The sequence below is a fragment of the Macaca nemestrina genome, chromosome 11 (assembly GCF_043159975.1).
Source record: "Macaca nemestrina isolate mMacNem1 chromosome 11, mMacNem.hap1, whole genome shotgun sequence".
In the NCBI taxonomy this organism is placed as follows: domain Eukaryota; kingdom Metazoa; phylum Chordata; class Mammalia; order Primates; family Cercopithecidae; genus Macaca; species Macaca nemestrina.
Genome location: NC_092135.1, coordinates 131070368 through 131086465, shown reverse-complemented (window position 1 = coordinate 131086465; position 16098 = coordinate 131070368). Strand labels below are relative to the sequence as shown.

Sequence of the window (16098 nt, the reverse complement as noted above, 5' to 3'; positions counted from 1 at the left end):
AGGCCGAGGTGGGTGGATCACTTGAGGTCAGGAGTTCGAGACCAACCTGGCCAACATGGTGAAACCCCACCTCTATTAAAAAAAAAAATGTAGTCAGGCATGGTGGCAGGTGCCTGTAATTCCAGCTACTTGGGAGGTTAAGGCAGAAGAATCGTTTGAACCCAGGAGGCAGGGGTTGCAGTGAGCTGAGATCACGCCACTACACTCCAGCCTAGGTGACAGAGCAAGACTCTGTCAAAAAAAAAAAAGAAAGAAAGAAAGAAAAGAAAAGGAAAAACAAATGCAGTATCGGCCCCCTCCCGGGACCTCCTGAGTCAGATTCTGTGATTTAACGAGAGCCCTGGGTGATGTCTGCATTTGAATGAGTTCCAGTCTAGAAACCTCACCTCTCCCCACCCACCATGCCCCTCCCCACAGGCACTGTGCCTTCCTGCCCTGCAGCAGCTGGTGATTGCTACAGCTGAGCCTGCAGCCAGCTCCCCACAACTCCCCAGCTCCTTGTCACCTTGAGTCCTGACCTCCCAGGACACTGATTCATGCAGCCCAGTGCTGGGAGGTGTAACAGCCACCTCGGCTCCTGGGCCTGAAGCCGCACAATTAACACGGAGACAACCAAATAGAGCCCCCAACAGCCAAAGAGAGCCCCCTCCTGGCTCTGCTTCTTCCAGGCCTGCCTTCAGCCCATAGTTACAACAGTATCTTTTGACCACATCACAGGTCCCCCCACCAAATGAGTCAGAGAGCTGTAGTGTGACCCCTGCCGCACCATTTGCCAGCCATGCGACCTTGGCCAGATCATCACAGCTCTGAAAGCGGCAGCTGCCTCATCTATAAAGTGGGGGTAATTATCACATTGACTCATGCGGAAGTTGTGAGGCTTGGCTAAGGTAACTCCTCCATTCATCTAATGCTGTAAAAAAAAAAAAAAAAAGATGCTTACAGAGTGTTGTTGTTGTGTGGCCGGCATCAGGGACAGCAGAGACCCAAACAGACCAAGTCCTGTCCTGAAGAAGCTCATTAAGGAGGGAATGTGGACAGACATAGAATGAAGACGTGAGTCCCATGTCCCATGCCAGCAGGTGCTGAGGGGATGTTCATGAATAAATGAATGAATGAATGAATGAATGAATGCAAATGCACCATGAGCTGCACCCTCCTTCAGTCACAAAGCTATCCCCAGGCTCCTCCACCCTGAAGTTACCATGGAATAGAAAGACATGGGTCTAAAGCTGCAGAGGAACTTAAAGCAACATCAGAAGATTGGGGTGGGGGAAGCTTCTGGGTTTTCCGGCAGTTAATGGTTATAGATGAATCAAAGCAATTATAAAAAGATTCCAGACGTAGAACACATTTGCTTAAAATAGTCTATAATTGCAGCGGAAATAGAATTGTTTTACAGATAGTTTTGCAATCTCTTCGTGTGTGTGTGTGTGTGTGTGTGTGTGTGTGTGTGTGTGTAAAATCATCTCAAAGACGGTAAGATCTGGGAATACTTCTTCTCAGGGTTTCAGAGCCTCCTCCTTTCAGGGAGAACAATCCCCCTGACTCTTATTGTACCATGAACATCCCTCTGAGGACTCTCTGAGCCTCCCTGGATCACCAACTTTGAGAGCTAGGAGTCGAGAACACCCACCCACCCCATGTTTTCTGGACAGGAAACTGAGGCCCTGACTTGCCTGATATTAAGCCCATGATTACAGGCAGCTGGAAGTGGAGATTCAAACCCAGGTCCCCTGACTCCTGGCCCAGTGCCCTTGGCGGTATACGGTGTGGGCGTCCTTGCATTCCTGACACCGCACAGTAAACGCTGGTGATCAGCACTGACACAGGCAACATCGACCGAGCAGGGAACACAGCACAATAGGCTACAGAAGCCAGACACCCAGCCTGGGCAGCATGGCGAAACCCCATCCCTACAAAAAATACAAGTATTAGACGGGCATGGTAGCACGCGCCTGTGCTCCCAGCTATTCAAGAGGCTGAGGTGGGAGGATGGCTTGAGCCCATGAGGTCGAGGCTGCAGTGAGCCATGGATGAGCCTTTACTGCACCACTGCACTCCAGCAAGGGCGACAGACCACCAGCTCCACCTTCACAACAGAAAAGAGCAAACCAAGACTCTGATTGGTGGTTGCCCGGGCTGGGGGCGTGGCAGGGACTGACCTCCGCAGGCACAAGGGGACTTTTGCCTGGTGAGGGAGCTGTTCTGTATCTTGGTGGTGGTGGTGGTTACATGCACTGAATGTGTTTGTCAAAACTAATAAAAAGAGTAAATTATGCCTCAAGTTTTTTTCTTTTGTTTTGTCTTGTTTTTGAGGCGGAGTCTCACTCTGTCACCCAGGCTGGAATGCAGTGGTGCAATCTCGGCTCACTGTAACCTACACCTTCCCGTTTCAAGCGATTCTCCTGCCTCGGCATCCCAAGTAGCTGGGATTATAGGCACCCTCCACCATGCCCAGCTAATTTTTGTTTTGTTTTGTTTTAAGTAGAGACAGGTTTTCACCATGTTGGCCAGGGTGGTCTCGAACTCCTGACCTCAAATGATCCCCTCCCACCTCGGCTTCCCAATGTGCTGGGATTACAGACATGAGCCACCATGCCCAGCCCCTCAAGGTTTTAAGATGCAGCCTAAAATAATGATTATTAAAAAATGATAATGATAATAAATGATAATGATAATAAAAATAACCTTGACAGACAAAAAAAAAAGTTCATGTCAGGATCACAACACAGAGGCCTCGGGGGTCCCCTTGTCAGAGCCAGAAGATGCTGTTAGCAACTCAGTCCAGTGTCAGTTAGGGATTTCTGTCCACAACTTTTCTCCTAGGAGATTCCTCAACCCAACACCGCAAAACCGGTGTGCTCTGACCCAAACCTGGCTTCACTCCTGCTTCCCAGACCAGGAGTAGCATTCAACCAGGCACCCAGGCCCACAACAAACATGGGGCCAGCTCCCTCGTCTGCTGCTCTCAAAACCACCACAAGCCACTGGCCTGTGATTCCTCCCATTCCTCCCTGCAGCTCCGACCTGGCCAGGTACTCACCTGTGTGCCTTCCCCCTCAGGACGGGCTCTGTGTCCCCCACCACCCCGCCCTGTGCCTCCCTGGGATCCTGTGCCTCCTGCTCAGGGCCTGCCAGGGCCTCTGGCCACCAACAGGGTTTACTGGGTGAGCTTCTCAGTCCAGTAGTCAGAGGCCTCCACAGACTGGCACCAGAATACAACAAATGCCTACATCATCCACTCCCACTCCCACCCCACGGGACCCCTGACCATCACTGTCCACAGGTCCAGCTCTTAGCTGAAAGCAGCCTCAATGCAAGGCTTTGGGTGAGGTGGTAGGCATAGGGGCCGGGGAAAGAAGAGAGAAAGCAATGCCAGGGGCGGGCAGGCCTCACTGCACTCTAAAACCTCCACAGCCCCTCCAGCCTCCATCTGGACAGCTCCAGTAACAGGAATGTCACTCCGATACTCATGGTCTCTGCCTTACACTGAGCTCAAGGCCATCTTTGTCCTTGGTTCTCATTCTGCCCCCAGGCCCCCAGAGGGCAGATGGGTGACAATGGTGACCTCATCCCTCCCGAGTCTCTGCCTGTCCCTGCAGCCACTTTTCTGGTGGATCAGGTTCCCAACTGGAGCAAGCACAGGGGTCCCCATTCATCTGGCCAGGATGGAAGCTTCTCTCTCTGTCTTCTTGCTGGCTCAAGAATGGTTTCGCTCTTACTGCAACCTCATCCCCTCAGTGACCCAGGTTAGACTTGCTGTGAATGAAAATCACCCCATCTTGCTGGAGCTGTGGGTTCCTCGCCACATATACGACAAGCGTCATCCTCCCAGGCACTCCCGGGAAGGGTGCGTATTCATGGTCCATCCTAAGTGTGTCCTCCCAGCCACTGCACAATCCTCTCTGGCCACCTGAAATAGCAGCATTGCTTTCTAGCTGGAAGACGCTTCGCCGACCCCATAGCGCACACTCCAACTTCATGGATCAGGAAACCGAGGCCGGGACCAGAAGGGTCAGGTATTACTGCGCCTCCCAGCCGACCATGGTGGGGAAGGCACTCCCCGGGTCCCCATGAGCTCAGGTGGTGCCCCTGCATGTGGCCCAGCTGCTCTGAGGCAACCTCTGAGTACGTTCATGTTCATTTCTGCCTGGCTGATAATTCATAGGGAAGGTGGTTAACAGAACAGGACCAGCCCTGCAGGCAGGTGGGAAAGGGGCGCCATCCTAGGGCAAACCTTCTGATACAAACCTGTGTCGGAAGTAGCTGGTTCTAGGAACCAGAGTGGCCTTCAGTCTTCAAATCCCCCTACCCAGAAAGTCCCAATTCCTATCTTAGGTAAACAAAGGCATTCTCGGCCTGGGATAGGGGAAACCCAATCTCCTATTCTACCTAACCACCTGCCCTGAGATCAATAGTGTGGAGCTGGCTGGTGGGTGTAGAAGAAGGTTTGGGAACTCAGAGGGACTCTAGAGGAAGAGGTGTGGGGAAGAGGAGGGGTGCCGTGGGAAAGGAGGCATCTGAAGCCCAGCCCTCCATGCTCCCCATTTCACAAAGGAAGTCACAGACAAACGCTCCTGATGAATCGTAGAACCCTGGTTGGGCTGGATGTTTGTGGAAGGGAGCAACAGAGTGTTTCAAGTGTCCGTGTGAAGAGACCACCAAACAGGCTTTGTGTGAGCAACATGGCTGTTTATTTCACTTGGGTGCAGGCAGGCTGAGTCCGAAAAAGGAGTCAGCAAAGGGAGGTGGGATTATTATTGGTTCTTACAGGTTTTGGGATAGGCAGTGAAGTTAAGAGCAATATTTTGGGGGCAGGGGGTGGATCTCACAAAATACATTCTCAAGGGTGGGGAGAATTACAAAGAACCTTCTTAAGGGTGGGAGAGATTACAAAGTACATTGACCAGTTAGGGTGGGGCAGAAACAAATCACAATGGTGGAATGTCATCAGTTAAGGCTATTTTCACTTCTGTGGATCTTCGGTTGCTGCAGGCCATCTAGGTGTATCCGTGCAGATCACTGGGAATGTGATGGCTTAGCTTGGGCTCAGAGGCCTGACACAGAGGAGGACTGGAAGCGTTTTTTTTTTTGAGATGGAGTCTGGCTCTGTTACCCAGGCTGGAGTGCAGTGGCAAGATCTCTGCTCATGGCAACCTCCACCTCCCGGATTCAAGCAATTCTCCTGCCTCAGCCTCCTGAGAAGCTGGGACTACAGGCAAGTGCCACCACGCCAAGCTAATTTTTATATTTTTAGTAGAGACAGGGTTTCTCCATGTTGGCCAGGCTGATCTTGAACTCCTGGCCTCAAGTGATCCGCTCGCCTCGGCCCCCAAAGTGTTAGGATTATAGGCTGGCGCCCAGCCAAGTCTCCGACCATTTTGAGAGTATGATAGAATCTCTGGACCTATAAGCCAGAAAAATGTATATGCTCACACACAACCTCGTACCCCTAAAACCTCCATAGAATCCATGAGACCCCAGGTTTCAAGCCCTCAGATGAGTGGAGAACTGAGAAGAATTCCTAGCTCAGCTTCTCTGTCTAACATGCTGTCCCACCAACTTAGACCCACTCAGAGGGTCCACACAGTCCCTCACCCTGAGCACCCCTACCCTAGAAGGAGGTCTGTGCGGGGAGGGAGGTGGGGTTTTTTCTTGTTGTATCCCCCTTTTCCTATGAAAGTTGTCCTAGTTCAGATGATGTGCTATATGGTCACCCCAGAGGGAGGTAACCATTCTGTTTCTCCAGCCCATGGTGGGGTGGCCGTGGGATGGGAGGACCTTATGCTTCCACCACGGCCATACATTGTTCCATCAGAGAGGTCACTAATGCACCCACTAGACTTGGCCGCCAGCTGATGGCAAGGTTTGTCGCCTTGGGGATCAACCTTGCCCACGTCTAAACTTATCATTGTGAGACCTCGCACCAGCCGGCAACCCTTTCTCATCTTCCAAGACTTTCTTTTCCTGTCTAGACATTTATGGTCCCTCTCCATGCTTTCCTGGAATTCCCTCACTATTTCTGCTACTCTTTTTCTCTGGAATTATTTAAGAAGTGTTTATTCGAATGTAGTTTTGCAAGCCACTTTAAACATTTCCCACTAAAAGTGCATCCTATGAATAATATAAACAAACGGCAATTATAAAATGATACATGAATGCCTCCAAATTGCAGAGATTAAGCTGTAATTTTCAGTGGCGAAGACGTGGATACCAGGATGTGCAGATTATCCTGCATTTCATCAAATTCGAATGGGAGTGGAATTCCACAGTCTGAATAGAATACTTAACCTGATGACTCTAACTGAAAATTGTTTTCTGTCTATTCTAAAGCACTCACACCAGTGAAGCTTGGGAAAGCCATTGACCTCCAGTTGTTCTGCTGAGAAACAGCTGGCTCTATTTCCATGGAGACCAAAGAATCTGAAGATTTGGAAAAGACCCGGAGGAAATCACGAGTGATTTCTGCAAGTGATCAACAGAACATTGATAATGAACCAGTCGAGGTGAAACCTGAGTTACTCCCAGAAAAAGAGACTTCTCAAGCTGACCAGGATATCCAAGACAAAGAACCTCATAGCCACAGCCCAATTAAGAGAAATTCCATCTTCAATCGCTCCATAAGACGCAGAAGCAAAGCCAAGGCCAGAGACACCCCCGAACGGAACGCCAGCTGCCTGGCAGGTCAGTATCAGGGACAGCTGTCACGGCTGTTTCCTTACATCCAGTTGGAGTCATCAGCGCTGAAAGGTCCTCATTAAATGAGAAAGGATAAGTGGCATTGAAAAGTAGCAAGGACAGTTTCAACAGGGTAGTGCATTTTAAAACCATTATCTAAAGAACCCAAATTCCTCCACTATGATGACATGTGTACTTAGGAGAAAGGGTTGACTCAAATTAGACAATTAGACTGGCTTCTACTGAAAAGAGATTTCTTGTTCTAGAACTCAGCAAAACACCCCTCGCAGTACATGCATTCTAGAGGGAGACTTAGAGCCATCCACATTAGGGGTTATCTGGGAACATGAATTTTCTCAGTGGTGAGGTTCTGTCCTGTTCTCTCACTGTGACTGCCACAGCCAAAGCTTCTGCTGCCCTGAAAATAAATGAGATTAAAACCTTGGGAATAGATTTGCAGCAAGACTTCTTAATCATTTAGACCAGTGCCCAGCACATTTTATCTGCTCAAAATATATGTATTGAGCAGAATAAAGTTGAGAAAACTTTACTAATGGGGTGTTGTGCTACAGACCCTTTTCCTTGTGACGTGCTCCTACGGCTGACCGGAAGCCTGCTGGGGGTACAGAATGTGTGACAGTTTCCCAGCCCTGGAGGCACAGCAGCTGCCACCAGACTGTATGTGCTACCCTGACTGTGCCAGAGTGGCAACCCCTGCTAAATCCAGAGACTTCATCAGTGCATTCAAAAACATTCATTAAACTCTGTATTGGATAGCTGTTTGCCACACATTAAACTCCCTTCAAAATACAGAGACTTAAAACAACAATATCTATTATTTCTCATGATTGTGGGGGATGGTTTAGTGGTTCCTGGGTCTGGGCCATTTTGCCTAACCTCTGCAGTCAGCTGGTGGCTCTTCTGGGTTTGGAAGGTGGAGGACAGCCTCACTTATCTCTCTGGTGGTCTGTGAACTGGGACTGCCTGCCTCTGCTCCACGTGGTCTCTCATCCCCCAGCAGGCTGGCCCAGGCTTGTGCACATGGCAGTCAGGTTCTGAGGGAGCAAGAGCAGAAGCTGCCTGGCATCTTGAGGGCTAGACTGAGAGACTCAGACCTTGCATAGTCCCTTCCACCATGTTCTGTCAGTTAAACCAGCCCACAGGACCAGCCCAGACCAAAGAGGGTGGGGAAATTGACTTCACCACTCCATGGTGGTAGAATTTGTGGCTGTTGCCGTCCACCACAAACACTAACAAAATCATGTATCAAGCACTGAATTAAACAAGAAAAATACAATGATTGAAATACTATCGTCATGGAAGCTCAACTTTTCCATACGTTTAAAATTTCCCATATACTAAAAGTTAAAAGCACACTCTCACACACAAGGAAGCTGGAGTCTCTGCCTTTGAGGAACCCACAATATTGTAATGATGTCATTTTACTGCAAGCCATGTGTGAAAGTTTACAGGAGAGATAAAGGCAAAGCACTAGACCCTTCTGCTGGGGTTAGGAAAGGGCTTCCCAAAGAAGATGATATTTCAGATGAGTCTTAACAAATGGATAAGGACGGCTGGGCGCAGTGGCTCACGCCTATAATCCCAGCACTTTGGGAGGCCAAGGCAGGTGGATCATCTGAGGTCAGGGGTTCGAGACCAGCCTGGCCAACATGGTGAAACTCCGTCTCTACTAAAAATACAAAAATTAGCCGGGCATGGAGGCATATCCACGTAATCCCAGCTACTCAGGAAGCTGAGGCAGGAAAATCGCTTGAACCCGGGAGGCAGAGATTGCGGTGAACCAAAACCATGCCACTGCACTCCAGCCTGGGCAAAAGAGTGAGACTCCATCTCAAAATAAAACAAAAAAAAATGGATAAGGACATGGCTGGGGAGAGAGTGGGAGTGAACTTGGTTGATTTCATGCAGGTGCCCAGTGGCTGTGCTAGTGTGCTAGGCAGACATTTCAAGGGTATTCTTACCATACCCATTTTACAGATCAAAAATAAATAACTGAGGCCTACAGAGATTGAGCCACTTACCCAGAATCACACAGCTATTGTGCAGTACAGATTGAGCTGGAGTTCAGATCCTTCTGGCTCCAAAGCCTGTGTAGATGGAGAAGGGGGTTACAGCAGCGCCATCCAACAGAAATATGCTGCACGCCACATACATCATTTTAAATTCTCCAGTGGCCACATTTAAAAAGTACAAATAAATGAGTGAAATTAACTTTAACAATGCATTTTATTAACCCAGCAGATGCAAAAAGTACCATTTTATCCTGTAGTTAATAATCAATATAAAAACATCAATGAAATAGTTTACATTCCTTTTTTTGCACGAAGTCTTTGAAATCTGTTGAGTATTTTATATTTGCAGCCCCTCTCAATTCGCATGCCAAATTTTCATTGGAAATACTTGATCTGGATTTAGATTGCATAAAATGTACAGTCAGAAAAGTGGATTTACATACCCAAATTGATCCAAATACCCTTAAAAGTTTCCCAACAACAGAATCAATATGAGTTTGTACTTTTAAATTTAAATTACGTTAAATAAAATGAGATGTTCCCCTCCTCAGTCACATTTGCCTGCCACATTTCAAGTGCACAGTAGCCAGATGTGGCTAGCTACCACCTTGTTGGACTGGGCAGGGGTAGGGCATTGTAAGCAGACAGAAAAGCAGCTGCAGCTGTCAAGGTTGGGGGTCAGGGAAGTCTTTCGGGGTTGCAAGAAAAGGGAGGTATAGGGCTGTTCTGGGATGAAGCTGGGGAGGGAAATAGGGCCACTGGGGAGAGAACCTCGAGTTTGTGACCTCCCCAAGCTAAGTCAAGAATGCTGACACCAGATAGACAGAATAGTGCTATCCCCAAAGGTGGCCTTTATGTCAGTTCATAAACATTTTCATCAGATTTGCAGAGGTTGTTTGTTTGTTTGTTTGAGACGGAGTCTCACTCTGTTGCCCAGGTTGGAGTGCAGTAGTGCGAGCTCAGCTCACTGCAGCCTCCACTTCCTGGGTTCAAGCGATTCTCCTGCCTCAGCCTCCCAAGTAGCTGGGACCACAGGTGCCTGCCACCATGCCCGGCTAATTTTTTTTTTTTTTTTTTTTTGAGGCGGAGTCTTGCTCTGTCACCCAGGCTGGAATGCAGTGGTGTTATCTCAGCTCACTGCAAGCTCTGCCTCCTGGGTTCACGCCATTCTCCTGCCTCAGCCTCCGGAGTACCTGGGACTACAGGCGCCCACCACCATACCCGGCTAATTTTTTGTATTTTCAGTAGAGACGGGGTTTCATTCTGTTAGCCAGGATGGTCTCGATCTCCTGACCTCGTGATCCGCCCACCTTGGCCTCCCAAAGTGCTGGGATTACAGGCATGAGCCACCACGCTCAGCCTAACTTTTGTGTTTTTAGTAGAGACAGGGTTTCACCATGTTGGCCAGGCTGGTCTCAAACTCCTGACCTCAAGTGATCCTCCCACCTCGGCCTCCCAATGTGCTGGGATTACAGGCATGAGCCACCGCGCTTGGCCTTGCAGTTTTATATTTACAGTGACTCCTTCATGTCACCTCCTTGGAGTGAATTCTTTTGACTGCTCAGTGCTTCCTGATCCAAGAGTCCAAGGAGAAAATGTACTACTTGACCTAGATGGTGAGAAAGAGCGTGGGGTGGGGGCTGATGGGACATTCTCTGTTTCATCTACAAAATGAGTACCCCTTCAAAATCATAGCAGATCATTGCCTAAACATCCCACTCCCAGGTGAGCAGACTTTCTGGAGGAGGCTAACCTGACTCATTATTTAATATTGATTAGGACTTGGGCATTGTTAGACGCTAAAAAAAAATTGGCAAGTTGCCAGTGACTTTTGACCAGTAGAAATAACACCAATGGTTATAGCTTTGTTGCCCTCTAAACATTAGCCAGGTTTGTATTCTTATTTCCAATATTTTTTTCCACTGACTACGTACGTATGTTTATGTATACGTAAATGTATATAAAGTTGCTTATACCATCATTATAATTTTCTTTTTTTTTCACCCAGGCTGGAGTGCAGTGGCACGATCTCAGTTCACTGCAACCTCTGCCTGCCAGGTTCAAGCAATTCTCCTGCCTCAGCCTCCCAGGTAGCTTGGATCACAGGCATCCGCTACCACGCCCAGCTAATTTTTGCATTTTTAGTAGAGATGGGGTTTCACCATGTTGGCTAGGCTGGTCTCAAAATCCTGACCTCAGGTGATCCCCCCACCTCGGCCTCCCAAAGTGCTGGGATTACAGGTGTGAGCCACTGCGCCCAGCCCATAATTATAATATTCATAGGGATGGCATCCCAGGCCATCTGACACAGCATGAGGTGTGACAAACTCCCCTTCAAGGAGTGAGGGGAGGGACAGCCCTTCCCCCTCTGCCTCCTCCACCTTCTAGCGTGACTGCCGTGACTGCTGCTACTGTCCTAGGCTTGCAGAGAATTGCCTGAAAAGGGTTGATCTATATCTTCTAACTTGCTCCATTTCTGAAATGTCACAGATTCACAGGACAATGGAAAATCTGTAAATGAGTCCCTGACCTTGAATATCCCCTGCAGCAGAATGCCTCCTTGGAGAACAGCAGTGCAGACAGGCCCAGGAGCCCAGAAGATGAGGTAAGAGATGGCAGATCGTGAGGAATGCTGGTCTGGGAAAGATGCACCAGAGGTCATTGCTGCAAAGACTTGACAGGGTTACAAGGGTGTCATGTTAAAAAAAAAAATGGTAACTTTTGGTTGCCCATGCTAAAAAAAAATAAAAATAAAAACTCCATAATTTCAAAAAAAACTACTGTTTCATACAGTAATTTTTAAAAAAATATTTATGGGCAGTAATGGGGTCTTGCTATGTTACCCAGGCTGGCCTCAAACTCCTGGGCTCAAACAATACTCCAGTCTCAGCGTCCCAAAGAGCTGGGGTTACAGGCACAATTAACAAAAAAACTATTGTTACTCGTCTGTCACAAAACTAGGAAATTTTAAATACTACATACATCAAGAAATAGAATAGAAAAATCACAGCCTGGCACGGTGGCTCACGCCTGTAATCTCAGCACTTTGGGAGGCCAAGGCAGGCAGATCACTTGAGGCCAGGAGTTTGAGACCAGCCTGGCCAACATGGGGAAACCCTGTCTCTACTAAAAATACAAAAAAAATTAGCCAGGTGTGGTGGCACTCGCCTGTAATCCCAGCTACTCGGGAGGCTGAGGCAAGAGAATCGCTTGAACCCGGGATGTGGAGGTTGCAGTGAGGTGAGATAGAGCCAGTGCACTCCAGTCCTGGTGATGGAGTGAGACTCTGTCTCCAAAAAATGAGGGAAGCAGGGGAGGGAGGGAAGAAGGGAGGGAGGGAGGAAGGGAGGGAGGGAGGGAGGGAGGGAGGGAGGAAGGAAGGAAGGAAGGAAGGAAGGAAGGAAGGAAGGAAGGAAGGAAGGAAGGAAGGAAGGAAGGGAAGGAAGGAAAAGATAGTTCACTGTATCTCGGCCAGGCACAGCAGCTCGTGCCTGTAATCCCAGCTCTTTGGGAGGCTGAGGCCAGAAGATCGTTTGAGCCCAGGAGTTTGAGGCCAGCCTGGGTAACAGAGCAAGATCCCATTAAAAAAAAAAAAAAAATCACTGTACTACCACCACCCAGAGAGGTTTTGTTATGTTGTAAATGTGCTCCAAGTCTTTTTTTCTATATGTTTATGCATACTTCCTTTTCATAAAACGAGATCTTACTATAAAATATTCTCTAGTATGACTGGATTGTGATTTCTTAATTATGCTCCTATTGTTGGGTTTTGGATAGTGTATCAGTCAGTACCGAATTCAGCTGCTTATTTTAAAACATAGCACAGCTTAACAAGGCAGAGATCTATTTGGCTGTTGTGTGAAAGAAGTCTAGAGGGTTGTGACTGCAGCTCCTTCATGCTTGCAAGGACCCAGGCTCTATCATTCTACTCTATCATCTGTCAAGGTGACTGCCAAAGCTCTAGCCATCACAACCACAGCTCAGGTGGAGGGAAAGAGAAAAGCCAGCAAGGGAAGGGCGTGGCACCAGCCAGGTCTGCCCTGCTCTTAAGAAGATTCCCTGAAACCCCACCAACCATTGCTGCTGATATCTTATTGGCCAAAACTGGGTCACATGGCACCTCCACCAGCAAGGGAGGCTGGGAAATGGGTGTGTCATTTAAAAGGCAGGTCTGGGCCAGTCGCAGTGGCTCATGCCTATAATCCAGTATTTTGGAAGACTGAGGCAGCTGGATCACTTGAGATCAGGAGTTTGAGACCAGCCTATTCAACATGATGAAACCCTGTCTCTACTAAAATATACAAAAATTAGCCAAGTGCTGTGGTACACACCTGTAGTCCCAGTGACTTGGGAGGCTGAGGCAGGAGAATCCCTTGAATCCAGAAGGCGGAGGTTGCAGTAAGCCAAGATCACGCCATTGCACTCCAGCCTGGGCGACAGAGCGAGACTCCGTCTCAAAAAATAAAATAAAATAAAATAAAGTAAAATAAAATAAAATAAAAGCCAGGTCTGGACCAGGTGCAGTGGCTCACACCTGTAATCCCAGCACTTTGGGAAGCCGAGGTGGGCAGATCACCTCAGGTTAGGAGTTTGAGACCAGCCTGACCAACATGGAGAAACCTCATCTCTACTGAAAATACAAAATTAGCCAGGCATGGTGGCGAATGCCTATAATCCCAGCTACTCAGGAGGCTGAGGCAGGAGAATCTTTTGCGGTGAGCTGAGCTCATGCCATTGCACTCCAGCCTGGGCAACAAGAGCGAAACTTAGTCTCAAAAAAAAAAAAAAAAAGAAGCCAGGTCTGTTTCTGCCCTCAGCAAATGGGTTCCATCAGTGAGGAAGAAAGGGACAGTGGATACAGGGGAGGCAACAGCAATCTCTGACCCAAGATAGTTTCAAATTTTTGCTGTTTTGTAAGCCACACTCTGATAAATATCACTGTGGCAAAACCTAATGCCCAGCCCTCATTATTTCTTGGAGCTAAATTCCTAGAAGCTTCACAATCTCTACAGATCCCTGGATGGCTACAGGGAAATTGTATCCCTATATCTGCTCTGGGGAATTGTGAACCAGGCAACAGAGCAGAATCCTAGGACAAGATGGGGAGGCAACGTTTCCTTCCTGAGGATGCTTTGTCCATTGATCCTTGACCACACACACACGCGCGCACACACACACCCCGACTTTATTTGCATGTAATTAGATATTATGGGTGGATTAGGCTGTTCTTGCATTGCTATAAAGAAATACCCGAGGCTGGGTAATTTACAAGAAAAGAGGTTTGCACTTTGGGAGGAAGAGGTAGGAGGATCACATGAGGTCAGGAGTTTGAGACTAGCCTGGCCAATATGACAAAACTCCGTCTCTTCTAAAAATACAAAAACAAGTCCGGGATGGTAGTACACACCTGTAATCCCAGCTACTCGGGAGGCTGAGGCACGAGAATTGCTTGAATCCAGGAGGCGGAGGTTGCAGTGAGCTGAGATCATGCCACTGCACTCCAGCCTGGGTGACAGAGTGAGACTCTGTCTCAAAAAATAATAATAATAATGAAGAAAAGAGGTTTGAGTGGCTCACAGCTCTGCAGGCTATACAGGAAATATGGCAGCATCTGCTTCTGGGGAGGCCTCAGGAAGCTTCCAATCCTGGTGGAATGCAAAAGGAAAGCAGGTATCTCACGTGGGGGGAGCAGGAACAAGGGAGTGGGGTGAGAGGTGCCACGCACTTTTAAACATCCAGATCTCGTGAGAACTCACTATCACGAAGACAGCACAAAGACATGAGGGATCCGCCAAACACCTCCCACCAGGCCCCATCTCAGGCATTGGGGATTATATATCAACATGAGATTTGGGTGGGGACAAAAATACAAACTATAGCAATAGACAATTGTTTCCTGCTGTCTCTGATGTGGCTTAAGCCCCAGGAGCCAAGAACAACACTGTAAATATCTGACCACCTACCTGGGACACGACAGTGAAGCCACCTTCAGTCCCCACCCCCAACCCCCACTGGAGGGTATCAACAGAAGTGACAGTAAAATAACTGACAACCAGGACCCAACGCCAGAGCAAGAGTCCAAGGGACCAAGAAAGGGCCCTGGAAGTGAAGACAGAAGGGGTCTCAGGACAGTGGCTATCTGCCAATTGGTACATAAAAATGTTTTAACACAAATATTTCCGCATTTTAACACTAGATGAAAGGGGGAGTGACAGGGCTGCCTACTGGGTTTTGTTTGGGGGGAGTTGTGAGTTGTCAGGGTGCTGTGAGTTTCCAACCCTTCCCTGTGGCAGCCTTTCCCCTTAGGTCAAATGAGGAGGGCTTCAAGGGATCCACTTGGAAATCTCTGGAATCTGGGGACAGGACCCTGCTTCACACCCGGAAACATCCAGAGCCGAACTGGCTGAAGCAGCCTGCAAGGAGAGAAGGGCCAGGGCTGAGTAGGGATGGGGCAAGCATTTACACCAAAGGCAAGTCAGAGAGATGCGATTTCTTAGAGCCACGTGTGAGTCTCCAGGAAGAGAGCCAGCTGTGAACTGATTTGAAAAGGATGCTACTCGAGAGCATTTCCTGCTGGAGTCCCGGCTTAAGAGCTTTGCACATGCCAAGGAATTGTAGTCAGAGACCTCCCAGGAAATATGTCTAAGGACACCCACAGGCCCCCACTCTGAGGGCCCAAACAGCAACTGGAGGGTGGGGAGAAGATGGAGCAAGAGGTAGGGGCTTTGGCTGTGGCAGGGTCTGCACCTGGAGAGGGAGAAGCAGACAGTCAGGAAATCGCTTTGGGCTGCTCTCTTTAATACCCAGCGAAAGAGACCATTTGCTTATAACTTCCAAGTAGCCTGCAAAGCTTTGCACGTGGCCTGCCTGAGGTTTCACACAAGGCCCAGGCAGGTGGTGCCAACCTACAGAGCAGGGTGAAGGGGGGAATCTGGAGGAAGAAGTGAGCCCCTTCCTGTTTTTGCCCCACCAAGTCCAGCTTGCCCATGAACCTGCAACCTTTCTGTCTTGTGGCTTAGTGAGCACAGTGGTTTTGGTGAGCACATTGATGGTGACTGCCTCTGAAGCAGGACCTGCCAACTCCACTGTGCCACGTGTCACTATTACATTCTCTGAGCTGGATCTCCACGGCAAGATAAGTCATGATACACCTGCTGTGAAGACATGTTCTAGACAAAAGCCTCCGACGGGCTGTCAGGTTCGGAGGGCTTTGAGTTACTGCTTTTAGAGGTAAAGTCTAAAATATGCATTTCTCCTGGGCATACTACATTGACCATCAGTGAGCCCCTCCATCTCTGCTTGTCTGATGTGAGACTCCCGAGGTCCTCACCCATTCTCTGTCATTTGCTCCCGGCTTCATTGGCTCCATGGCATTCTGAGTGAGGTC

At 48.6% G+C, this 16098-nt stretch overlaps 1 protein-coding gene and 1 long non-coding RNA gene across 2 annotated transcripts in view; one reads left to right on the top strand and one right to left on the bottom strand.

Moving 5' to 3' along the window:
- The window catches only part of LOC105473903 (neuronal guanine nucleotide exchange factor), a 136526-nt gene that overhangs the window by 31957 nt on the left and 88471 nt on the right, over nt 1–16098 (top strand). Inside the window, exons 2-3 of the mRNA XM_011728089.3 lie at nt 6334–6684; nt 11202–11316. Coding sequence (XP_011726391.2) covers nt 6408–6684; nt 11202–11316 — 392 coding nt within the window. The 5' untranslated portion in view covers nt 6334–6407. The remainder of the gene's footprint in view (nt 1–6333; nt 6685–11201; nt 11317–16098) is intronic.
- LOC105473902 (uncharacterized) lies at nt 6960–14708 on the bottom strand. Its single transcript, XR_011610145.1, has 4 exons — nt 14675–14708; nt 8721–8786; nt 7576–7733; nt 6960–7096 (listed from the first exon to the last, which is right to left on the bottom strand). It is a non-coding gene; the product is annotated as an uncharacterized lncRNA (long non-coding RNA).